This window comes from Dendronephthya gigantea, unplaced genomic scaffold (genome assembly GCF_004324835.1).
Source record: "Dendronephthya gigantea isolate DGI-Jeju-01 unplaced genomic scaffold, DenGig_1.0 000024F, whole genome shotgun sequence".
Classification (NCBI taxonomy): Eukaryota; Metazoa; Cnidaria; class Anthozoa; order Malacalcyonacea; family Nephtheidae; genus Dendronephthya; species Dendronephthya gigantea.
In genome coordinates, this window is record NW_021163034.1 from 131920 (window position 1) to 157921 (window position 26002).

The 26002-nt window shown below is 36.7% G+C and overlaps 2 protein-coding genes and 1 long non-coding RNA gene across 6 annotated transcripts; all 3 read left to right on the forward strand.

Moving 5' to 3' along the window:
- The first annotated feature begins 38 nt into the window (after positions 1 to 38).
- LOC114522909 lies at positions 39 to 10765 on the forward strand. Its single transcript, XM_028543690.1, has 21 exons — positions 39 to 48; positions 322 to 516; positions 825 to 916; positions 1022 to 1135; positions 1506 to 1849; positions 2185 to 2468; positions 2811 to 3011; positions 3166 to 3297; positions 3540 to 3698; positions 3986 to 4199; positions 4320 to 4372; positions 4602 to 4913; positions 5054 to 5291; positions 5392 to 5705; positions 5801 to 6031; positions 6305 to 6563; positions 6741 to 7377; positions 7532 to 7777; positions 8066 to 8282; positions 8382 to 8547; positions 8825 to 10765. Exons 1-21 carry the CDS (start codon positions 43 to 45, stop codon positions 10612 to 10614), a joined length of 6204 nt encoding a protein of 2067 aa, XP_028399491.1. The 5' UTR covers positions 39 to 42; the 3' UTR covers positions 10615 to 10765.
- A 721-nt stretch (positions 10766 to 11486) lies between these two features.
- LOC114522860 (UBX domain-containing protein 6-like) lies at positions 11487 to 17977 on the forward strand. 4 transcript variants are annotated; one of them, XR_003686952.1, is made up of 15 exons: positions 11487 to 11614; positions 11779 to 11960; positions 12025 to 12169; positions 12350 to 12417; positions 12517 to 12639; positions 13015 to 13112; positions 13185 to 13260; positions 13374 to 13446; positions 13906 to 14033; positions 14197 to 14294; positions 14909 to 15039; positions 15661 to 15806; positions 16268 to 16360; positions 16944 to 17067; positions 17429 to 17977. XR_003686952.1 is itself a non-coding variant. In XM_028543629.1 (14 exons), the coding sequence occupies exons 2-14, from the start codon at positions 11802 to 11804 to the stop codon at positions 16962 to 16964; spliced, it is 1359 nt and encodes a 452-aa protein (XP_028399430.1). In that variant the 5' UTR covers positions 11487 to 11614; positions 11779 to 11801; the 3' UTR covers positions 16965 to 17977. The 4 variants fall into 4 exon arrangements, 2 of the variants coding, with proteins under 2 accessions (XP_028399430.1, XP_028399429.1); XR_003686951.1 differs by having other exon boundaries at positions 16944 to 17621; positions 17903 to 17926; XM_028543629.1 differs by having other exon boundaries at positions 16944 to 17977.
- Positions 17978 to 19975: 1998 nt separating this feature from the next.
- Positions 19976 to 21675, forward strand: LOC114522914. The gene is made up of 4 exons (XR_003686957.1): positions 19976 to 20016; positions 20390 to 20480; positions 20859 to 20954; positions 21495 to 21675. It is a non-coding gene; the product is annotated as an uncharacterized LOC114522914 (long non-coding RNA).
- Positions 21676 to 26002: the final 4327 nt, after the last annotated feature.

Below are 26002 nucleotides of genomic sequence, written 5' to 3' on the forward strand. Positions count from 1 at the left end.
GCTGGCGTACTTGGGGGCTCCTTCCATACTGTACCATACGGAATGTCTGTAGGTTTGCTGTGTTTGTATAAGACATAGTCATGCACCATTATTAACAAAAACTTCACCTGGTTTCTAAGAGATATAGTGCAGTGTGTATAGGAAGCCCTGTCGTAACAATGAATTAGTTTTTTAAGATATCAGAACAGTGTGTCTAGTATATATTTTAAAGGCAAACGCGAAAACCCCGATTTATTCAAATGCATTGTCTTGGATACTGTGTATGTTTGTAAGACGACAGGTTCGAACCATTTCATGAACAGGTATATATTATACTTTTAGGGTGCTCTGAACGCATCGTCATCAATAGATCCGGATTTTCTTGGCACAGATGGAATGGAGTTTCTTTGGTTCTGCAGAGATGTTGATGATCATGAATTTCTGCCGTCAAACTTTACCTTTGAACCATTGTTAGCATTCCCCGAGGTACCTGACCCGGAGACAGCACCTGTCCCAACCATGGACAACACCACCCAGGTAGGATACACCTTGATACACCTGCAACATAGATATGAAATGCGGGAACTTATGATAATTTTGTGAAGAGTCGACTAATTATGCTAACACAGGAATTGATTTACCAGCAATCTAAGGCGTGGCTATCCAGTTGCTAAAAGCACATATAGTTCATTGAGACAGTCGCATTCTATCAACTATGAATTCTTCCGCTATCTTTCAGTGACGTTATGATCATGCATGCCTAGGTTGCTACAAAACGTTCACGAGACTTTTGCGTGTGTCGAGTAACAATATTAATTGTAAAATAATCTTCTCGATTTCGGCAGCTAATTGGTTGTTTCGGAACTGGGCGTGGTCGATTGAACTCCACTGATCTCACTCTTCAACTGAATACCATTACAATGACTGAAGACAAAGCGTGAGTTGAAGCATTTAGATTATTTGTTTATATGTTTAAATTCCACCTACGAAGTATTCAATTGTATGTCTGACACTTTCTTTGACTGTCCATATTTCAACCCAGGTATACGATCTCCCTCTTGGTCAGAAAGACCCATCCTGAATTTGGTCTCAGACAGCATTTGATAAACGTTTTCTTCTACGTGGCGAGAGGATTACCACCTTCCCTTACAATGCGGTGAGACAAAAAATGATTTCATCACAACATTATAAGTACTTAAGTTACGTTTAAATTGAGTTTGGAAAGGGGATTGGGAATGATCCAGGATAAGCAGTGGTAGATCAGGTGGTCAAGGATCGCGGAACGGAGAGGCCTGGTGACGTCCCTTCCAAAACATTTTTTGGTGCCTCTGACAAACTAAAGGTTCCCAAAATCTGCCTCATCCCCGAAAGAAGCCGCTCTTGCTTTCTTAATCTAAAATTGCTCCACGGCCCTTAGGGGTGAGGACAAATTGTACCCACTTACATGCAGAAATATAAATTCAAATTACGGTTAGTATAGTTTCTAAGTGACTTCATTTGTACTGGTTTATTTCTTAAACTTACAGTTGCAACAAGAACTGCAAATCGAAAGTCGTTCATGACCAGAAGATCATTCTGAAATCCTCGTGCGACGAACGTTGCTATGGGGCGCTGAAATTCGGTTGGCAATTGTTCTTATACGATGACATTCATACCCCAGAGCCTTACAACTTGACGGAATTAAACGAGATTACAAATGACGAATTTCAGCAAATGGCTGTTAATCCTATCGACGAGCTGGATATAGGAATCAAACCAAATTCTCTTCACCCCGGAAAGAAGTACATCTTGAGTTTCAGGGCGACGCGTGCCAGTGGTGTATTCGGCGAAATGAGGCATACAATGCTACTAAATACTCCTCCTAAGAACGGTATGAAATTGTTTAAACAATCAATATCCCTCTGGGAGCTTCCACAGTGTCATGCCTCGGGGGAGGGAGTTCCTTAGTGTCATCCGACGGGGAGAGTTCCTTTGTATCTTCCCTTAGGATGGTTTATCCAGCATCCTCCCTCTGGGTGTTTTCCTACCATTAAGTAGCAAAAGTGCATTGTAAAGTATATTTGTTCATTTCTGGACACAGGTAGCAATTTTAGAGGGCTTTCATGGTTGTTTACTCGTAGTCACTGCTAACTATCTTACAAACTCCCTTCTATCTTACAAACGTCGCCTTTTTTATTCTGAAGATTTTTTTGTATACCTTTCAAGGAAACTGTTCCATTTTTCCATTTTCTGGTTTGGCCGCGCAGACAAACTTTACGATCTCTTGTGAAAACTGGATTGATCAGGATGCGCCTCTTTCCTACGAGTTCTTTTACGAAACAGGAGGGATCAAAGTCGTACTATTCTATCGTACGATTAGTCCTGGACGGAGTATAAGTGAAACAGATTGGCTTGGGATAGGAGACGAGAGAGATGAATACAGACTGAATGTTACTGTGGTTGTTAAAGACTTCTTTGGCTCAAAATCAAGACATATCATGACGGTTCAGGTAATACAAACAACTTTTAAACCTCTATGAAAGTTGGCGAAGACTGAGAGCTTATGGTACTAATAATAAGCTTTAAAAACAATGAACTGTATTATAAACAACAGGTTAACTTGGTCAGCTTTACGCTTAGCTTTACTAAGCTTCTCAGCTTTGAGCTATACCAAGTTCGCTCAGCCATACCAAGATATGCTAAGCTTGATCAGTTATATTTTGAGATGCGTTTTTTTTAGCCAGATGAATTTTTTATTAACTCGGCCTTTGTGTTTCCATTGTCCGACGCCATTTCTCTCATCTTATCACCGCGGGGTGACAACTGCTTAAAAAAGTTATCATATTTCCTAGGTACTTCCTCCACCAGTAACAAGCCTGGACATGGACAGAATTCTGGGCTTGGTGTCGGGAGAAAACAGCTTACTTCAACACTATTTCGGATCAAAAAGAAGCCCGAAAGCCTTGAGCTTGTGTTCAACAGTTGGGTTAATATTAAATCACATCGCTCAGAAAAATACAACTAATAACAGCTCTGAAATATCATCGGCACATGTACGTATCCTTCGCTAAACAGTTCGTCCGTGCAAGGTTACTTGGTTCTAAATTAAAATTTGTCCAATTTTGGTTGGCAAAATGAGTGAGAAATTGACGTCGATGAATAGATATTTGATAAACTTAAGTATTAAAACATTTATCTAAATCTTAGGTGAAGGAAACAGTTCTTAAAAGCATTTCATCCGCTAATATGTCTATAAAGGACACCTCCGCAATGAAGCAAGTCTCCTCTACGATTTTCACTTTAACGGAAGAACCAGACGAACTTACACCCGATAGTCAGGTAAGGCGTCATTTTTCCTTCAACCAGATTCAAATCATTCCCTTTGGAAAAGTAGCTTATATTCCCTATTTTAGTCTGATTCTATCGATAAAATCCACTCTGACATTTAAGGACTGATATAGATCAAATTAAGGCATGTGCATGTTAGTTCAGGTTTTCTGCCAGAAGTCATTGGGTTTATGAAGACCTTATCCCTGTTTTGCTTCAATCGTCTTGAAATTCCTCTCTTTCTCGCTCTCAAGGACACTGCACTTGATATATGCAAGTCTTTAACTGGGAATTTGAAGGAACTGTCAAACAAGGATAATGGGTTTGAAGAAATTGTGACATCACTCGGGTTTGTTCTTGGATCTCTCGGACAAATAAATAATGGTTCAACAAAGGAAACTGAACTATCTCCAGTACGATTTTACAATTAGTTATACTGATTTTACAATTCTCTATGTCTTTTACGACTCTCAATGTCAATTGTTGCTTTATAGTACGTGATCTCTCATTTGTATTACACTTAATTTTCTTCACATTCGAGTGAGCTTTTTGAAAACAAATTACCTGATATTTTAAATGGTGAATGTCCCTCGCACTTCAATTCTACTTGAGTGCAACTTATTTGAATAGCACCAAAGTGAGAGCGCGAGTGAGTATTTAGAATACAGACGTCAATATTCTTCGACTATACTTATTGTAGAATCAAGTTAAACGTACAACGGACATTGTTGGCAATCTTCAAAACATCGTTGTCGATAATTTGGTCACTAGCGAGGGTCCCCTGAGCGTTGAAACAGAAACATTTTCAATTCAAGCTGAGTTGGTTCAAGTGAAGGACTTTGGTCAAAAGAAGAACACCTTGAAAAATTGCGACTTTCATCCTCCATCGGCTAATGCACTTGGCATGAAAGAAAGTGAGTTTTTTGACTGCTTAACTATACTTCAGTCCGATTGGTTTAATATTTATTGAAGTCACAAAAACTGTGTAACTTTGGTTGGAAATTTTACTGAAGAATTTGACTGTAATTTTTTAGTAATCGATAATCCGAACAACACTTTTCTTCAAATGCAACCTATTAATATAAAGGTATGTTACAGTATGGTACATGCCTATGCCTATGGTTTGGTATGGCTATGGTATGGCTATGGTATGGTATGGTATGGTGTGGTGTGGTGTGGTGTGGTATGGTATGGTATGATGTGGTGTGGTGTGGTGTGGTGGTGTGGTGTGATGTGGTGTGGTATGGTATGTGCTAGTGAAGGTGACATAGTACGTGTAACTTTGCTTACTACCTTAACTATCTTTCTCATACTAGCTCGCAGTTTTCAACAAAAATCCCTTCAACTGGGACAACACGAGTGAAACAATCACTTCTGATGTAGTCGACATAGTAATTGACTCCAAGATGAATATTTCGTCGTCCAACTTCAGCGAAGAAGCTGGTATAACGGTGGCTCGCAATACAAGTCAATTCCCAAAACCTAACGGCTTTTACATGAAACCAAGTCAGACAAACTCGACAGCAAGTACAAAAGAATACTTGAAGTACCATTGCTTCAACCGAAGCAGTAATTATACATCGATGAATTTTGAAATTCATCCTGACGAAATTGGAATACATCTAAAGGTACATCATTGTTTTTATAAAAGTGCTTCTTGTGAACAACGACAATCAAGGTGTTCAGAGAGTTAATCCTTAATCCCTTTCCCCCAGCAAGCAAACAGCATTTTTTAAAACCCGTGAAAATACTTCTTTCGTTATTTTAGGTATATTTAAAGAGTGGAGGAAAACCTGATATAAAGTCGGGAGATTTTGATTTGTTCTACCACCTTCCTGATCTCAAAAGCTGTTCCGTCCCAGAAGGAACTATTATGAATTCAGAAATATCACACAATCACAACTCCGGTCAAGCCATCCATGTTCACTTGAAAAATTGTTCAAGAGACCCTTATACAGTGTTTGTATCAAATCAAGACTTAAATGACACAGGAAAGCATTGCTTTGGTAAGTAACCTTAAGAAAATACTTGAACATGATTAAGTTTCAAAGGAATTTTTCAGAAGATATTCAAACAGTGAAAACAATAAATTTACTCGTTCTCCAGCTGTTCAACATATTCAATATCTCAACGAATCGAGTGACGAAGAGTTAGACGCGGGGTCCGCCTCTCGAAAGAGACGTTCTGTTTCGTGCGAGGTTGGAGCAAGACGTGTTCGCCGTTCCTGTGTCATCGTTCCTCCCGCGCCCCCGAAGCCGACTCACAAGCCAGCGATCAAGATCCTGGTGGCGGACAATCTGGGCTTCGATGGAAAGTTCTTTTTCCCCAACCAAACTCCAAACTACAATTCGACGATGTTTGAATCGAGTTGTATGCACTGGGACGTTGAGAATGAAACATGGACCGGCGATGGTTGCAGGGTAAGGCCTAAAATTAATACTATACCTGCTATATTGCCTGGTCTGACTATAAAAGAACAGAACCCATTCAATCTATTCCTGTTTTTTCCGCGTAGGTGGCCCCAGGAACGAACAAGGAGACCATCGTGTGCTATTGTGATCATCTGACGTCGTTTGGCAGTGATCTACTTGTGGCACCAAACCCGATCGATTTCGATTCGGTTTTCCAAAATTTTGGCAGTCTTGCCGAGAACGTTGCTGTGCTGGCTTTGATATCGACAATCCTTGGTTTTTACATCATCGGAGTTATTTGGGCGAGAAGAGCCGATAAAAAAGATTTGTTGATGGTAGGTGAAATGTTATTAGAATCATCGCTTTGATATGACCACCTAGACCAGTGCACGCCATCTTTATCTACTGACAACTCCGAAAGCAATAACCCAATTTCACCAACAGGTCAACTCGATGGTCCTACTCCTCTCCCCTCTGCAGTAGCCTCCCTCTGCCACACCCTTTCCTCAGGAAATTCGAGGATAACTTTAAGCGCACAGATTATACCTGAGGCGAACTGAGAAACTATTCATTCTGAATCATTCACCATTTATATTTCTCCTTCCTAGCTTGGTCCTACGATTCTATCAAACCCCAAGGGCAACTACCACTACCTCATCAGTACATACACTGGCAGTAGGAAAAGTGCTGGAACAACTGCTCGAGTTGTCTTCAAAATGACTGGTGACGAGGGTGAGACTCAACCAGTAAGACTAAAGGATCGGCACAGACCCTGCTTTCAACGAGGACAAGAAAACGCGTTCATCGTTTCCTACCCGAAGGGAGTCGGTGATCTTACCTATCTTCAAATATGGCACGATAACTCAGGTTTGCTCAACAAAGCAATATAAACCTCCAACCTTCATTATATTGACTTTACCCAGGTGGTAACTGTACCCAAATTCGATCTAAAGCTCTCTAATTTTACACTCGGTTCTCTAGCAGGTTGAGATGCGAACCTGAATTTTTTAAAAATACTGAAATGGTAACTTACCTTTCTTCAAGGTTCTTCACCAGCCTGGTACCTCAGCCGGATTTTAGTCAAAGATCTTCAGACTGGCGAAACCTGGCCTCTGTTTTGCGAAAACTGGCTGGCTGTTGAATCGGAAGATGGGAAAGTGTGTCGACTTCTTTCCGTTGCCAACGAACAAGAAATGGTCAGTTTCGGTCATTTGTTCTCGAAACGCGCAATCACAGGCCTCGCAGATGGCCATATATGGTTCTCCATTGTCTCCAGGCCTCCGACCAGTAACTTCACCCGCGTCCAACGTCTCTCGTGCGCTCTTTGCCTGCTGTGTTGCACGATGATTACGAGCGCAATGTTCTATAACATGGGAGGCCAGGGCCCCAGTCCTTTCGCGGTTAACATTGGCTCTTTGGTCATCGATCTGAAACCGTTTGTGATTGGTCTACAGAGCAGCGTCATCATCATCCCGGTAAATGTGTTGCTTGTGCAAATTTTCCGCAATTTAAGGCCCAAGGACGAAGGACATGGGAAGGAACATAAGAATGACAAACCGAATGACGGTGAAGAAAATTCGAATACCTCAAAAGGCAAACTGCCTCACTGGTTTATTTTCATAGCTTATGCTATTTGTTATCTCGCGTCTGGTGCGTCAATATTCTTCACCTTGCTGTACAGGTTAGCACATTTAACAAGTTTTCTGTTGTATCCATTAGACAGGTGTCACTGGTTCAGAGTGGGCCTCCACTTTCTGGCTCTAATCCTATACCTGGAGTACAACCCTTAGTATAACGAGATTTAGTTTCGACAATTATTTTCTCTTTCATTCCAGCATTCAATGGGGAAAGGAGACCTCCACAGAGTGGGTGATTGCAATGGTAACCTCGTTCTTACAGTCAGCCTTGCTTCTACAACCAGTTAAAGTTGTGCTCATGGCGGTCATCTTTGCTTTGGTCATTCGAAAGCCTGATAACACCGAAAATGAATCAAATAACGTTGAATTAGTAGACATCCCTGCGAAAGACAAGACGGATGAAGAAATACCCGCGTCAGTGAAGAAGAAAGCGAAATACTACAAGTAGGGAAATACGTCAGCTTTTTTTCCTTTGAAAAAATGATCCTTAAATCTAAAATCTCGCTCTTTTCGCGAGTTGTGAATGCTCTAGTGCATAAGTGTCCTTATTTGTACATCTTAATTCACTCGTTTACATCTTTCAAAAGGAGAAAATCGCACAAAATCGCTGCAAAAATTGCAAGTGTAAACGAACCTTTAGGCCTTTTTATCAGCAATCTTTTTTAAATTAGCTGTGTTCGTTTCCATATTGAGCAAATCGTGAGTGTATAATTTATTTTAATTTATTTTCAGTCCTCCAGATGCTGAGACTCTGAAAGTTGCGAGGTTGAAACGTCTGAAAGAAATCAAAACGAACGCAGCTGTATGGGAAATAATGGCATTTTTCTTTTTCCTGATATTGCTAATGGACGTAGCCAACTACCACAGGGATACAAATTCGTTCTTAATGACAAAAACCTTATATGAGACTTTCGACGAGGTCGATGCGTTTAGCATTGACTTATCCGCGGTAGGTACAGCGTTTGAATCTCAAACTGTCATGGTAATCTCGCTTAAATAACAAACGGAGCAAACACATTGATTTATGTTTATGCTATTGATGTTCCAGGTGTCCGATACTGATACACTATGGATGTGGGCTCGTGAGACTTTAATACCTGGCCTGTACGCAAATGAATGGTACAATGGGAAGAAAATCAAAGAAGGTTGGATCGCTAATTTGGAAGACTATCTCGTTGGCGTTCCGCGAGTGCGATTGCTTCGCGTGGAGAAAGGTAAACTAGCAAAACTGACTTCTCTGTATAAAACGAAATATTGGACCGAATTTTTTAAGCCTAAATAAGCACCAAGCTCAAACCTACACACGGAGATTGTTCCTAAAGTAAAAAGCAAATTCCGAATAAACAAGACATCTTGAGAATGAAAATATAATTCAAACAAGACACAGATTAAGACTGTTATTCTGGTATATTGTTCCTCTGGTATATTTAAATTACTTATTTTTTTCGCCCCACGATAATGAATATGCTGATGATTAACTTTTCTGCTCAGATTCGTGTCCCATTTCAAGCTACTTTGAAGGGAAAATCTCCCATTGCTACGACGGTTATTCCGTATCGATTGAAGAAGACGGCACGTATAACGTCGGCTGGGAGTCGCTGGATAGCGACACTCCGAGAAAGCGCCGAGATGTCAGCGAAGATGTCAGCGAAGACGTCAGCATCCCTTGGACTGAAATCGAGTGGACAGCCATTGTGTCCAACGGGAGCAATTCATCAAGCGACGAATCAAAAACTCGTAGCAAACGAGCACTGGATCCAATCATGGGAGGAAGTAGCGGGCGAAAACGACGGAAAAAGAAACGCTTGTTGTCAAGCACCAATCCGAAAGTTTACACAATCAATGATAATGCTATATTACCGAGTGGGAAGATTCTTTCCTGTCTCGAGAGATGGCGACATCGTACGATGTTAGAGCTACGGGGTTTTCCGAACTGGGGTGCGATCTCTTGGTACAGCGGCGGAGGCTATGCAACAAACCTTGGATATGACCAAGTTACGGCATACACGGTCATATCCGACCTACATTCGAACGGCTGGGTCGACGTTCAATCACGTGCTGTGCTCGTGGAGTTCACGGTGTACAATGCGAACACTAATCTGTTTGGTATAATCACAATATTCGTGGAATTTTTACCATCGTCAGGAGCGATAACCAAAACTGATTTCCAAGCATCCAGGTTTTATCTTCAGCTCAGTGGTGGCCAAACGCTAGCCCACGTGCTTGTCATATTCTTCATGTTGTACTTCCTTTTCAGAGAGAGCAAACTCGTGTATAAACAACGCTTAGCCTACTTCAAAGGTTTCTGGAATTGGATTGAGACCATTCTTGTCATTTCACAGTTTTTGCTCATCATTCTGTTCCTCGCTCGCCTTTACGAAGTTGACAGAAATCTCCTGCAGCTGAGGGAAAATCCAAAAGATTACGTTGGCTTCCAGTATGCCGGACAAGCAGACGCTTTCATGACTTTCGTTTTGGGTGTTCTTGTCTTTTTCTACACCATCCGTTTCCTACGCATTCTCCGGTTCAATAAAAACTTCCTTGTTATTGGTAGAACATTGTCACGGATCAGTTCACCAATCTTAAGTTTCTGCGTTCCATTTATATTTGGTTTTTTCGCATTTGCCATGTTTGCTTTCACGATTTTTAGCTCGGAACTTGAAGACTACAGTTCGTTTATTAGGACCATGGTGACTCAACTAGCAATGACTCTGGGAGACTTTGATTTCGAGGCTTTGTTTATGGTGAATCCAATGTTAGCGACGCTCTATTTCTTTTCTTTCATTGGTTTGAACGTGATGGTGCTCATGAACATGTTCATAGCCATTATCAACGACTCCTATGCAGAAATACAAGAAGAGACGGCTGAGATTGAGAACGAAATAGAAATCGTGGATTATGTTGTGGACAGGTTAACCAGTGGTGTTTACTCGAAGATAAAACGTGGAAAGGTTGCTCCTTTAAAAGATAAATCGCGAAAGAACACTAAAAAGAAGGTTAAAAAACCGCCAAAGAGATTATTCCTGGATGATAATAGTGTGGACTTGGATTCCCGCGTGACAAGGCTGGACAATATCTTGAACAGTATGGATAGTAGTTTACGAGATGAAGAAGTTATAGGCGAACAGTTTTTAGCAGTTCCTTGCGAAAATCAAGATGTTTTCTTCCGAGTGCTGTGCTTGATTGAGGAAAATAATACATACTATGATTCTGATGATGATGATGATTCTGATGAAGATATGGATGACTGGAGTGACTTCAGTGATGATTCCCTGCATTAACTAATTTTTACAGAGAAAGAACATCGTTCACTGCACGTTGAGTTGAAGCAAGATTGATAATTGTTATGTCATGTCTAATATTCTCACTGGTACCAGGGTTCGTCACCTAAGCGTAGCGACATGCGTTAAATTTGACGAGATTTTAAGTTCGCCATGTTTGGATAATTTTACCACAATTATATATTTTAATTAAAATTAGATTTTAAAATATAAGGTATTTAAAAAAAAAATGGAGTTTCAAAAATACATCTGTCAGATATTGTAATGGTTGCTGGCAAATTTTTTAGAGCCAACCTTGTACAGGCATGTACATATATTCCATGATTCATATTGAAAACAACTCTTAATTATTGACACTTAAAACGATTACATACATACACTTGACGTGTGCAAATTAGTATTGAAATAATATATATTAAATATTAATAAACCTAACCAACGTGTACCAATGAAGATGATAGTTATAATAGATATGGTCTCCAACCTCAAGAGCTAGCAGTCCAGTTGTGAAGAAATATTCTCGCCAGTGGTAAGTCAATGGATGATAGACAGACGAGGAATAAATCTAAAATAGTTGGTCTGTTACACAGTTGCGCAGGCGCGCAGCCCTGATGAACTATAAGCATAGTTCACTGGAAAACCTAGTCAATGAAGTCAATGCGATTACTGAGCTATATAATATGTTATTCCACGAATTTTCGAATATAACAATTCGTGGAATTTTACATTGTTATATAACTAATATAGCTCAGTGCATACCATTGCATCTTCGTAATTTTCCGAACTTTCAACAGCCAATCGGAAACACGTCGACTTCTTGACAGGGCTTCCACTTGTAAGGAAAACATTTCCCTCATTAAACAATAATTAATGGAAGAACCTACAAATATATACATAACAAAATAATCTGTGTAAGGGTTTCGTTTTCGAGGTTTTAGACGGATTTAAGTGCTTTAGTAAGGAATATTGACCAGTTCATTGTTGGATCAAAGTGCTACAGGTAGGTTTGGTGAAATATAATTTGTCAATTTTATGATTTTATCTGACAGTTCATATTTTTATATTGCTTGTATAATAGTACTGTACTGACTATTATTAAAGTAGGTATAATATGTATATATATTAATTAGTATAAACACCTATTGATATCCTTACTTTTTGTAGGGTACGGTAATGCTATTTGAACAATGAACTTATATCGGAAAGCCAAGTTAGCCGTGAAATTTCGCAAAGCTGGTGAAGGTCATGTGCTAAGTGAAAGTTCATCATCACAGACCCAAAGTCAGCCCAATGTTCCACAGCAACCACGAAGAGCACCAACCTCAGATGCACAGCGTGCCGGACAGGTATGAATAATGCTGGGTGTAAAATATTGGTAATGAAAAATGCTAATTTATTGAAAATTTTCAGGCAGCTATTGCAAGATTTCAGCAGCAAGAGAAACAGCCTAAACGACCACATTCTGCCACTGCAACATGGAAATCACGTTCAAATGAACCTGCAAGCAAACTGGATGATGGCCCAGGAGTGAATGCATCAAAATTAAGAAGTGAAGGTGATTATTATAATGTGTAGATGTATGTACAAGACTTTTGTGTATATATAGGTACAATGCCAACTTAAATGGGTTAATTTCAATATTATCACAGTTACAGACAGACAGCATATTTTTTCTCCATGCTGTCAAGTATAAAGGAGTTTTTGTTATTCATGTTTATTTTATTGTACAATTTAGTGGAAGCAGAATTTATTAGAGAGTCGGGAGCTTGTGGGTCAGGTGAACAACAGAATTTTGAAAAGGAGGTAGGATTTTACAATTAACTGTGATAATAGTCAGGCATTCTGTTTCAATTTAACAAAAGATGTTGTTTCAATTTTGTTAATTTTGCATTCTCTGCCCAGGTTGTACACCAAGACTCAGCTCCAATTCTTGCAGTCGCCGGTGTGTTCTTCATTTGTCCATTCTGCTCCGTCAGTTATGTGCGACAAGATATTCGTGCTCACATGGATGACTGTCTCAAAGAGGTAACAGTCTTTTGGTGTATATCCATGCAGTGTGGATTTCTGTTGACCCAGGGTGGAGGTCCAAACCTGCTGCCAACAATAGGGTCAGGATGAAACACCAGCTGTTTGGTTATAAACAGTTGATATCAGGTGCTAAAGATGATAAGGTGCTACATGCATTGTTGGAAAGACCTTGAACTCTCTACACCAAAAGATTTAAAGTTAGCTACTTAATTCCAACCTGATTTGAATTAATACCCAAGTTTGCAGCCTATCCACCCTCTAGGTTATCCATATCCACTTTATAGACTTTAAAAATTTTCCAAATATAATCAATACATGTAGCATATGTTTTTGGCAAAGGTGTGAAATGTTTAATTTTCCTTTTAATTATAGAGCTATAAAAGTGACCAGATATTAAGTCCAGTTAATATGATCAGGTCTTTGAACAAAGATCAAAGTAAAGTAGATGGTTGTGTTGATGTTCTGTGCAGGTAAAGTTTATTCCAAGAATTTTAGTTGAAACTTAGATCACCATTTGCCATATGTTATTGATTTGTTGGCAGATATTTGGACAACATTTTGAAGAATCCAGACGAAAGTAAATACCGTAGAATAAAGCAGGGAAATAAAGTCTTTCAGGTTAGCTAATGATGAATACATTTTTAGGCACTGTTTTTCATCTGGCAACTGGTACATGCATGTTTAATTCAGTCTGATCAGGGAAAAAATTACTCTTTTCCTTTTGAATATAGGAAAGAGTAAAACCTGTAAAAGGAAGCATCGAATTTTTGCTTGCCTGTGGTTTTTCTGAGCAACCATTACCAGGTAAATATAACATTTCAAATAAACGACAAAACGTTTCCCAGTAGAGGTGTTTGCATCATTAATGAAGATGACAGCTTAATTACATTTGACCTGTAGAAACTTATTGAGTTTTGCATGATTTATATTATATGAAATAATAACTTTGGAAAGAAAACCTTAATATTATAAGTATTTAGGTTCTTAAACAAAGTATGATATAGTGAAAAACATGAAAACAAGTTCGAAAAGGACAGTCACTTATAGTTGCAATAATTTGTTTGAGTTCCGCTCACTACAACAGAATGATGAATGATCTGTGATCATATTGTCGTTTTTGCATAGACATGCAGCCCAAATATGCGTGATAATTTGAACGCAAGAAATTTTTCAGCAATTTTTCAACATGGTGTAATAATGTACTAGTCCGGGTTCCATGGTGTAATAATGTAATTAAAATGTTATTGTGCATGCCATTAATAGATAACCCAGGCGAGATGTGCTTTATTATCGAAGAAGGAGCTACCGATGTGACAGAGAAACTAAATATCATGAAGGAAATCCTTGTTGCAACAGAGACTTGCAAGCCGAAGCTGGACAGATCTCTCAGGGTTTGTATGTCTTTACTTTCATTGTTTGTACAAAGATAACCAAATGGCCTATAACAATGTTTGGCCTATATATTCAGAATTTAGTATCTTGCAAATTATCCTAAATTGAATGTTTAAGAGATAAATATTCGGTATTGCGTACAATATATACTTTTCAATACAGGTACTCAAGCCGTCATCAAGTAATAGTGAAACTGTTCAACTTCCTGAGGGGTTTTTTGACCTAAGTTCAGATGAAGTGAAGAAGATGCAAACGGAACGGTAATTTTTTTTATATATTGACTGGAAGTATTTAGACAAAATCTGCGCAAGGTTTGAGTAGCACCAACTAAAATGTCTGAATTTGAAAATTATAATTGTACTTTAATTTGTAATTATAAAGAATTGCAAAATATTGAAATGTGATATAGGCAATGGGATCAAGGCGACAATTAGGCTCCATTATTATAGGAAACATTATTATGGCTTTCTGAAAGTAAATTGACATAGAAAGTAGATCTCCAGGGCTTATTTTTTACACAACCATTGTTCAGAAAGATTCTCGGAATAGAGATTCATTCTGCAGTATTGATCGGTTATATATCTCTTGAGTTTTGTTGTACTTTATGAAACAAGTCGAAATGAAAAATACGATTACGTTTATTTATAAGAACTATAGCTCTGGCGTAAATTTGAAAGAGAAATAAAGTATATTTCAAGAGATATTAAGTTGTTTTAACCGAGAAAATTTGGTTTGGCAGTTCTGCTTCTCCAAAATATTCGATGTGGTTTGACGATTTTTTTTTGCACAAAGTTATTAAAGTTACGTTTTGCCCTCTTAGAATTTATCTACAACTTTATGATTTTTAACGCTGTTTTTTTTATTGCAAAACCAGATTAGTGGAAGTTGATCGTAATTCTCAGTTAAGAACTCGTGCGATGAGAGAAAGAGAAGAGAAAAATCCAGCAAGGATATATCGATTCACGCTATTACGTGTGAAGTTTCCTGATGGGCACATCTTACAAGGTAGGCTAGATAGATATGCACATATCACTCCAGATGCTCTTGCGCTCATATTTTAGCCAACTAGCGCTCAAAAGCTCGAAATACTAATTCGTCCCGCAGTATTAATCGATTATATTTTTTGTACTTCCTTATAAAACTACTCGGGATTTTGTGATTACGTTCAATTCTAAGAATTATAGTTTTGGGGCCGGTTGTATCAAGCCTGTTTAGATTAAACGGTGGATAAGTCAAAATTAAATAACACTCTTACATCTCTTTTGAATGAGTCAACTTGAATATTATGCACTGAATATGTCGTTGTAAACAGTATCTTTGTATTAAGGTTAAAAACATTTAGTTTGCTTGTTGAATAAAATTATAGACTTGCTTTCTATTTTGAACTTAATTAACCACCGTTTAAGCTAAACAGGCTTGATACAACCGGCCCATGATATATAATTTAAACCGAATTAAAGTATATTTCAAGAGTTATTATTAAAGTTGTTTCAACCTAAAAAGTAAAAATGGATTTTAATTTGTCAACCAGTCCCAGTCCTCTCCCGCCATTTTAGATCACCTGAAATATACTAGGAATGCAACGCCTCGGAAAACGTAATAATTATGACTTTAACTTTTTTTCAGGCACATTCAATGCTCGTGAGAAATGTCAATCCCTCGAGAACTTTGTGAGAGAACAGCTCCAAAATGATTGGCTGCCTTTTGTATTGTCTGAGCCTGGCGGTGGAATACTCACTCACGAGGAGTCGAGTTTCGAGGAACTTGGACTGGTACGTCAATTATATAAACAGCCATTTATAGGACTGCGGCCGGTTGTATGAAAGCCGGATAGCGCTATCCATCGAATAGTGTTTTTTCAATTGCTATAAAATCGCCCGTTTAGGGTATAACCGACTTTGATTAAATCTTAGTATTCCTAAATCAAGGATCAACAATTATTGGCTCCAAAGCTGAAATTTTATTGCTTTTCAAGCATTTTTAGAACGGTTGAATGCGGTGGATAGCGCTATCCGGCTTTCATACAACCGTTACCTGAAAATAAGCCGGTGACTAGAAAAAAATGTACAGAAATTCTTAAAAGCACAGCAAACATAGATATTCTTCGGGTGAAACCGCCCACCCTCTCGTTAATGTGTTCTTAAATCGGTTTTCAGAAATTAAATGAGAAAAGAAGGGGATTAAAAGTCTAAAATTGTTGAGTCAGAGAGTGAATATTTGTCTCTATTTACAGGTTCCAGCCGCTATTCTACATTTCAACTGGGATACAGCAGTGCTCGCAGACCTTGAAGCAAGTGGGAAGTCTATGGAAACGAACTATTTAAAGGTAGAACTTCTTGAAAACATTTCATAATAATTTCGTGGAAAAATATCTCCTAAATTAAAGTATACGTTAATAGTTTGTTTCCGTCATGTATTTATTAAAATTTCAATTTCAACACGAAAAATTTTTATTGTTTTTAACCGAAAATGTTTTTCAGCTGAAATTGAATATTAACATATAGCGGTAAGCCTTACCATTTTGGTCAATTTTGACGATTTTTCAATGTTACAAAGGCCAACCAAATATGCTCTGAAATGAAAGATATTAGTCTTATGAAGCCATTTTTACCATTTTAAGTCAGTTTTTGAACAGTTGAAAAGGTCGTCAAAATTGACGAAAATGGTAAGGTGTAAGCCTTACCATATTGGTCAATTTCGACGACTTTTTCATTGTTCTAAAAACCAACCAAATACGCTCTAAAATGAAAGATAATAGTTTTAAGGAGCAATTTTTAGCATTTTAAGACTGTTTTTGAACAGTTCAAAAAGTCGTCAAAATTGATCAAAATTGTAAGGGGTAATTAAAGCCTTACTATACTATGTAAAAATTGTAAAATTGTTTAAAAATTTATTATTGCCTTTTAAAGGTGACTTGTCCATTGGGTTGAAGAACTTATTGCCTCAACTGCTGACAATTTACCTGAAATAAAAATAAACTTCCCTGCATAAAAAGTACAATATAAAGCATCCAGATGACGTTTTTAACAACTAGTATGTATTATTATCAATTTAGGGCCAGTAGTTCTCAATCGTAGTGCATTGCATCAATTGTGGTAACATTTTGTATTTTAAATAACTGTTATACCACACTCCATGATAGACAAATTGAAATTCCTGGGCTGCCATACATTGGCTCTCATGAGATGCTTGGCTTCCCAAAATATTACATAATATGGGAGTGCAACAACACCCAATGATCAGGTTATGTATCTATATATAACTGTTAGGTGACCTAGGTCCCTCAGCAGCTGTCATCTTTTCAACCTGACATAAACTTAAAGGTTTTCTTGCAACTCAAGCTTGCCATGTGATGTAAATGCTCCTACTTACAAATCTTTCCTTCCTTTTCAAGTTTCTTCAGATGCTCTAACACGCGCGACCTGCAGAGAAGCTGCAGAGAAGAATTTCTCTGCAGCTTTTCGTAGGTGAATTCGGCTCTCCTGGTAGAATGATTTGGAGTCTTTATATTGCATATATTCACTCTTATTCACAAAAGAAACTTATGACAACATACTGTGTAGATTTTCTTGACAAGATCCATAGCGGTAAGTGGCTGTCCCTTGATTAATTGCCTTAAATTCTTCAAGGATCTGTAAAATATTCAGACTATCACAAAGAAGATACTATTTTTCATGGATGGTGGCTTAGGTTATCCATAGTGGTGGATATTTTCCAAGAATAAATAGAATCTTTGTGTAAATAGAATAAATAGAATACTGTATTCCCGACCGTGAGTCTTTGATGATTCAGTAAACTTCGAAGATTCCTATCATCTTCAATATTTCATGTTTGCAGTTCTATTTTGTTCTACTTTGCATAATTGTAGGGTCCTACTAAACACTGCCCGAGATGACTGCCTGAGATGATTGCCCGAGATGACTGCCTGAGATGATTGCCCGAGATGACTGCCTGAGATGATTGCCTGAGATGACTGCCCGAGATGACTGCCTGAGATGACTGCCTGAGATTACTGCCTGAGATGATTGCCCGAGATGACTGCCTGAGATGATTGCCCGAGATGATTGCCCGAGATGACTGCCTGAGATGATTGCCTGAGATGACTGCCCGAGATGACTGCCTGAGATGACTGCCTGAGATTACTGCCTGAGATGATTGCCTGAGATGATTGCCCGAGATGACTGCCTGAGATGATTGCCTGAGATGACTGCCCGAGATGACTGCTTGAGATGACTGCCTGAGATTACTGCCTGAGATGATTGCCTGAGATGATTGCCCGAGATGACTGCCTGAGATGATTGCCTGAGATGATTGCCTGAGATGACTGCCTGAGATGACTGCCTGAGATGACTGCCTGAGATGACTGCCTTAGATGACTGCCCGAGAATGCACTTCTTTTAAAATGTTGAAATATAGTAAAGGGCAACTTTTTTCTAGGCTTTTTAAATAGTGATTCGTTTATAGTAACATCGCTCACGATGATGTTCGGAGTTGATCGGCATGTTATCGTACATTATCATACCACGTGATTTGCTATGATCACATGGTAATTATCGCCTATAAAACTAATCTCAACGTTAAAAAAAAATTTCTTTGAATAGGTGGCGATCGAAGGTGGACAGCAGGATCGAAGCTCAGCAAGATTGAAGATTGTTCGAGGAAGAAGGAGTTCGCCGTTGACTAAAAGGTGGGTTCCGGCGATTATATGCGTAATCTGCGGTTGCTTTGTCCGACCCCAGTAGGGGGACCGTTTGCCTAGAGCGTTTTGGTCCCCCGCACGCTGCTAGTTCCTACTGTAGGCCTTTACACTAATCTACGGGAAGGCCGTAGGCCTTCCTCAAGGAGTACAGTGTATCTGAGCCGATCCCTTTTTTTTCGTTGTATATAGGTTTATCTGAACAGCTAGTTGTCAAGATGAACGTGAAGAGAAAAAAGATAAAATAGAAGACTCGCCCGGCCGAATTCAAAATGGCGATGCCGAAGAAAACCATACACGTGGACCGTTCGCGGACCTTTCTGAGCAAGATTGTTGTGCTGTCTGGTCAAAGTTAAGTATTTTACTTTGATGTTTGTGTGCCTTCTGCTAATTGTCGGCCAGAAATAGCAAAAAACCATATACAATATGAAATATTCTGCGTACAAGGTTATCTAAAGTTTCGAGCTTAATTCTGCCTGCAATGATGATAATTTTTTACTGAAAATTTATGTCATGAGCAATTTCCGCACCCATAGACTGAAGCAGAACTGAACATTTTGTCATTAACCTTTATCTCAACAGCCAGTTATCAAGACGAACGTCAAGAGAACAGTCGAAATAGAAATCAGTTCAAGACTCGCCCGGCCGAATTCAAAATGGCGATGCCGAAGAAAACCATACACGTGGACCGTTCGCGGACCTTTCTGAGCAAGATTGTTGTGCTGTCTGGTCAAAGTTAAGTATTTTACTTTGATGTTTGTGTGCCTTCTGCTAATTGTCGGCCAGAAATAGCAAAAAACCATATACAATATGAAATATTCTACGTACAAGGTTATCTAAAGTTTCGAGCTTAATTCTGCCTGCAATGATGATAATTTTTTACTGAAAATTTATGTCATGAGCAATTTCCGCACCCATAGACTGAAGCAGAACTGAACATTTTGTCATTAACGTTTATCTCAATTGCCAGTTATCAAGACGAACGTCAAGAGAACAGTCGAAATAGAAATCAGTTCAAGACTCGCCCGGCCGAATTCAAAATGGCGATGCCGAAGAAAACCATCCACGTGGACCGTTCGCGGACCTTTCTAAGCAAGATTGTTGTGCTGTCTGGTCAAAGTTAAGTATTTTACATTACTGTTTATGTGCCTTCTGCTAAAACTAGACAATAATTAAGATAGTTGAAAATGCAATTATATATTAATAATGTCTTCTTATATTCAAGATATGGATATGAACTTTACTGTCAGATGAACATTGGAAGTGAACAAAATTTCTGCACAGAGGTAATTCGATTGTTTCTTCAAAAGTTATATTAGCCTTGCAGCTGAAATTCTTGTAGTGACCTTGTAATACATATCAACTGCCCAGATATATATTTTGTTATTTAGTATAAGGGGGAATTTGCTGCAACTAGGATCTTTTTCATGAAAATTGTCAGGCAGTCACAATTTGGTTAAGATTGCTAAGTGAACTTTACTTCTATACTCACTATGTGTCCCCAGTAATAAATTCCTGTGGTGGTCTTTAATTAAATATAGCAACCATAGTTATATATAGAGAAATGAAGTAAGCATAGAATACCTGACCAAAAACTAGCAAATAATTAAGATAGTTGAAAATCGAATTTTATATTAATCATGTCTTCTCATATTCAAGATTTTCCTTGGTCAAAGAGTGCAACATGAGCTGTGGACATGAACTTTACTGTCAGAGGAAAATTGGAAGTGAACAATATTTCTACAGAGAGGTAATTCGATTGATCCTTCAAAATTTATATTAGCCTTGCAGCTGAAATTCTTGTAGTGACCTTGTAATACATATCAACTGCCCAAATATATATTTTGTTATTTAGTATAAGGGGAATTTGCTGCAACTGGGATCTTTTTCATGAAAATCGTCAGGCAGTCACAATTTAGTTTTGCAACAAGATTGCTAAGTGAACTTTGCTTCTATGCTCCCAATGTGTCACCATTGATAAATTCCTGTGGTGGGCTTTGAATAAATATAGCAACCATATATATAGAGGGATGAAGTAACCATAGAATGCCTGATCAAAAACTAGACAATAATTAAGATAGTTCAAAATGGAATTTTATATTAATCATGTGTTCTTCTAATATTCAAGATTTTCCCTGGTCAAGTATGCAACATGAGCCGTGGATATGAACTTTACTGTCAGATGTACATTGATTTAAAAAGGGAACAAGTTATCTGCACTGAGGTAATTTGATTTTGTCATGGATGGTCAGCATTTGATTTTAAAAAGCCACTACATTGTTGAGGTGACAACAATGAAATTGTAATTTGCTTCTATGGTCACCATGTGTGAAACCAATGATGAAACTGCTATAACAGCTGAACCAGTCTGGCTGATTACTAAAATTTCTGTGGTGGTCTTACAATAAATATCCACGAAAAAGACCAGCAATTACTATTTTAAACTTGGGAGAAATTTTTCTGATTTCCATGTGATTTATATTCTGTGGTACTCGGAAGGGGGATACCCAGTTTTTCTGTGTTCAAATTAAATAGTGACATATGTCTGGGTTGAATATATGCATGTGACACGTTCTTTTCATTGAAAATGGCAAAAATATAATTGGCATAAAACAGAATGCATTCATGAATGTATTGTCTATCCATGAAAGATGATTAAGTAAGATAATGAGTAATATCTTTTAATAATGATGTCAGGTTGAAAATACAAACTTTGCTGCCACTTTTTGCCTAAAAGGATTGATGAAATACTTTTTCTCTTTAGAATGAATGAAGTTGAAGAAAGTTGAAAGGCACCCCTGAAGAACCTGAGTTATTTTAGCCCTATCCTAGATTCCTTAATTAACATATTTTCGTGTGTGATAACATGTGTGAAATGTGATCAATTATGTGACAATTTTCAAAACTTGGATTTATAAAGAGAAATTTTTCTTTGTAAAGTTTAAGAAGTAAACCTTTTTTGTCTTGTGGTGTTAGTGTTTTGATTTTGCATGTTTTTCCATGTGCTTTCACAATTGAAAATATTTTGGCAGTTGTTTTGGTTTTGTCTCATATTTTTTTATCTTATATTTTTTTCTCTAATTTTTCTCTTGTCTTATAATTTTTCTCTAAGTATTTTCGAAATGTTTTTTTAAAAGTTTAAGAAGAAACTTGATTTTTGTCTTGTGGTGTTTGTTGTTTCGATTTTGCATGTTTTTCCGTGTGCTTTCACAATTGAAAAGATTTTGGCAGTTGCTTTTTCTTATACTTCTTTTCTCTTTAATTTCTTAGTATTAGTATTTTTTCTAAATGTATTTTCTCTTATCATTTTTTTGATGAAATTCTTTTTTTTGTTTAGTGGTGAAGAAAGTTTGAAAGGCACCCAGATTCATTAATTAATATATATTTTAGTGTGAAATGTTTTTAAAACATGGATTTATAAAGAGAACTTTTTTCTTTGTAAAGTTTAAGAAGTAAACCTTTTTCGTCTGATGGTGTTAGTGTTTTTATTTTGCAAGTTCTTCTGTGTGACTTGACAATTCTAAATTTAACCTCTTAGTATTTTTTAGTATTTTTTCTAAAAAAAGTTAAACCTGTTAGTATTATCTTCTATTTCTCTAGTTTTTTCCTTTTTTTTCTCTAGTTTTTTCTCTCTGGTTTTTTCTTCTATTTCTCTAGTTTTTCTCCCTAGTCTTTCCTTCTATTTCTCTAGTTTTTTCTCTCTAGTTTTTTCTTCTATTTCTCTAGTTGTTTTTTTCTATTTTTCTAGTTAGTTTTTTTCTCTAGTTTTTTTTTTTCTGTTTTTTTTTTCTCTAGTTTCTTCTTCTATTTCTCTAGTTTTTTTTCTATTTTTCTAGTTAGCTTTTTTTCTCTAGTGTTTTTCTTTTTCTAGTTTTTTCCCTCTAGTTTTTTCTTCTATTTCTCTAGTTTTTTCTCTATTTTTCTAGTTTGTTTTTTTTTTCTCTCTTTTTTTTTCCTAGTTTTTTCTTCTCTAGTTTTTTCTTCTATTTCTCTAGTTGTTTTTTTCTATTTTTCTAGTTAGTTTTTTTCTCTAGTTTTTTTTTCTAGTTTTTTCTTCTATTTCTCTAGTTTTTTCTTCTATTTCTCTAGTTAGTTTTTTTCTCTAGTCTTTTTTTTCTAGTTTTTTTTTTCTCTAGTTTTTCCTTCTATTTCTCCAGTTTTTTTTTCTATTTTTCTAGTTAGTTTTTTTCCTCTAGTTTTTTCTTCTATTTCTCTAGTTTTTTTTTCTATTTTTCTAGTTTGTTTTTTTTTCTCTAGTTTTTTTTTCTAGTTTTTTCTTCTCTAGTTTTTTCTTCTATTTCTCTAGTTGTCTTAGGAAACCATTTTTAGCATTTTAAGACAGTTTTTGAACAAACGGGTAAGCCTTACCATTTTGGTCAATTTTGACCATTTTTTCAACTTTTCAAAAACTGTCTAAAAATGCTCTAAAATGAAAGATATTAGTCTTAGGAAGCCATTTTTAGCATTTTAAGATAGTTTTTGAAAAGTTCAAAAAGTCGTCAAAATTGACCAAAATGGTAAGGGGTAAGCCTTACCATTTTGGTCAATTTTGACCACTTTTTCAACTTTTTAAAAAGTGTCTAGAAATGCTCTAAAATGAAAGATATTAGTCTTAGGAAGCCATTTTTAGCATTTTAAGACAGTTTTTGAAAAGTTCAAAAAGTCGTCAAAATTGACCAAAATGGTAAGGGGTAAGCCTTACCATTTTGGTCAATTTTGACCACTTTTTCAACTTTTTAAAAAGTGTCTAGAAATGCTCTAAAATGAAAGATATTAGTCTTAGGAAGCCATTTTTAGCATTTTAAGACAGTTTTTGAAAAGTTCAAAAAGTCGTCAAAATTGACCAAAATGGTAAGGGGTAAGCCTTACCGTTTTGGTCAATTTTGACCACTTTTTCAACTTTTTAAAAAGTGTCTAGAAATGCTCTAAAATGAAAGATATTAGTCTTAGGAAGCCATTTTTAGCATTTTAAGACAGTTTTTGAAAAGTTCAAAAGTCGTCAAAATTGACCAAAATGGTAAGGGGTAAGCCTTACCGTTTTGGTCAATTTTGACCACTTTTTCAACTTTTTAAAAAGTGTCTAGAAATGCTCTAAAATGAAAGATATTAGTCTTAGGAAGCCATTTTTAGCATTTTAAGACAGTTTTTGAAAAGTTCAAAAAGTCGTCAAAATTGACCAAAATGGTAAGGGGTAAGCCTTACCGTTTTGGTCAATTTTGACCACTTTTTCAACTTTTTAAAAAGTGTCTAGAAATGCTCTAAAATGAAAGATATTAGTCTTAGGAAGCCATTTTTAGCATTTTAAGACAGTTTTTGAAAAGTTCAAAAAGTCGTCAAAATTGACCAAAATGGTAAGGGGTAAGCCTTACCGTTTTGGTCAATTTTGACCACTTTCAACTTTTTAAAAAGTGTCTAGAAATGCTCTAAAATGAAAGATATTAGTCTTAGGAAGCCATTTTTAGCATTTTAAGACAGTTTTTGAAAAGTTCAAAAAGTCGTCAAAATTGACCAAAATGGTAAGGGGTAAGCCTTACCGTTTTGGTCAATTTTGACCACTTTTTCAACTTTTTAAAAAGTGTCTAGAAATGCTCTAAAATGAAAGATATTAGTCTTAGGAAGCCATTTTTAGCATTTTAAGACAGTTTTTGAAAAGTTCAAAAAGTCGTCAAAATTGACCAAAATGGTAAGGGGTAAGCCTTACCGTTTTGGTCAATTTTGACCACTTTTTCAACTTTTTAAAAAGTGTCTAGAAATGCTCTAAAATGAAAGATATTAGTCTTAGGAAGCCATTTTTAGCATTTTAAGACAGTTTTTGAAAAGTTCAAAAAGTCGTCAAAATTGACCAAAATGGTAAGGGGTAAGCCTTACCGTTTTGGTCAATTTTGACCACTTTTTCAACTTTTTAAAAAGTGTCTAGAAATGCTCTAAAATGAAAGATATTAGTCTTAGGAAGCCATTTTTAGCATTTTAAGACAGTTTTTGAAAAGTTCAAAAAGTCGTCAAAATTGACCAAAATGGTAAGGGGTAAGCCTTACCGTTTTGGTCAATTTTGACCACTTTTTCAACTTTTTAAAAAGTGTCTAGAAATGCTCTAAAATGAAAGATATTAGTCTTAGGAAGCCATTTTTAGCATTTTAAGACAGTTTTTGAAAAGTTCAAAAAGTCGTCAAAATTGACCAAAATGGTAAGGGGTAAGCCTTACCGTTTTGGTCAATTTTGACCACTTTTTCAACTTTTTAAAAAGTGTCTAAAATGCTCTAAAATGAAAGATATTAGTCTTAGGAAGCCATTTTTAGCATTTTAAGACAGTTTTTGAAAAGTTCAAAAAGTCGTCAAAATTGACCAAAATGGTAAGGGGTAAGCCTTACCGTTTTGGTCAATTTTGACCACTTTTCAACTTTTTAAAAAGTGTCTAGAAATGCTCTAAAATGAAAGATATTAGTCTTAGGAAGCCATTTTTAGCATTTTAAGACAGTTTTTGAAAAGTTGAAAAAGTCGTCAAAATTGACCAAAATGGTAAGGGGTAAGCCTTACCGTTTTGGTCAATTTTGACCACTTTTTCAACTTTTTAAAAAGTGTCTAGAAATGCTCTAAAATGAAAGATATTAGTCTTAGGAAGCCATTTTTAGCATTTTAAGACAGTTTTTGAAAAGTTCAAAAAGTCGTCAAAATTGACCAAAATGGTAAGGGGTAAGCCTTACCGTTTTGGTCAATTTTGACCACTTTTTCAACTTTTTAAAAAGTGTCTAGAAATGCTCTAAAATGAAAGATATTAGTCTTAGGAAGCCATTTTTAGCATTTTAAGACAGTTTTTGAAAAGTTGAAAAAGTCGTCAAAATTGACCAAAATGGTAAGGGGTAAGCCTTACCGTTTTGGTCAATTTTGACCACTTTTTCAACTTTTTAAAAAGTGTCTAGAAATGCTCTAAAATGAAAGATATTAGTCTTAGGAAGCCATTTTTAGCATTTTAAGACAGTTTTTGAAAAGTTGAAAAAGTCGTCAAAATTGACCAAAATGGTAAGGGGTAAGCCTTACCGTTTTGGTCAATTTTGACCACTTTTTCAACTTTTTAAAAAGTGTCTAGAAATGCTCTAAAATGAAAGATATTAGTCTTAGGAAGCCATTTTTAGCATTTTAAGACAGTTTTTGAAAAGTTCAAAAAGTCGTCAAAATTGACCAAAATGGTAAGGGGTAAGCCTTACCGTTTTGGTCAATTTTGACCACTTTTTCAACTGTTTAAAAAGTGTCTAAAAATGATCTAAAATGAAAGAT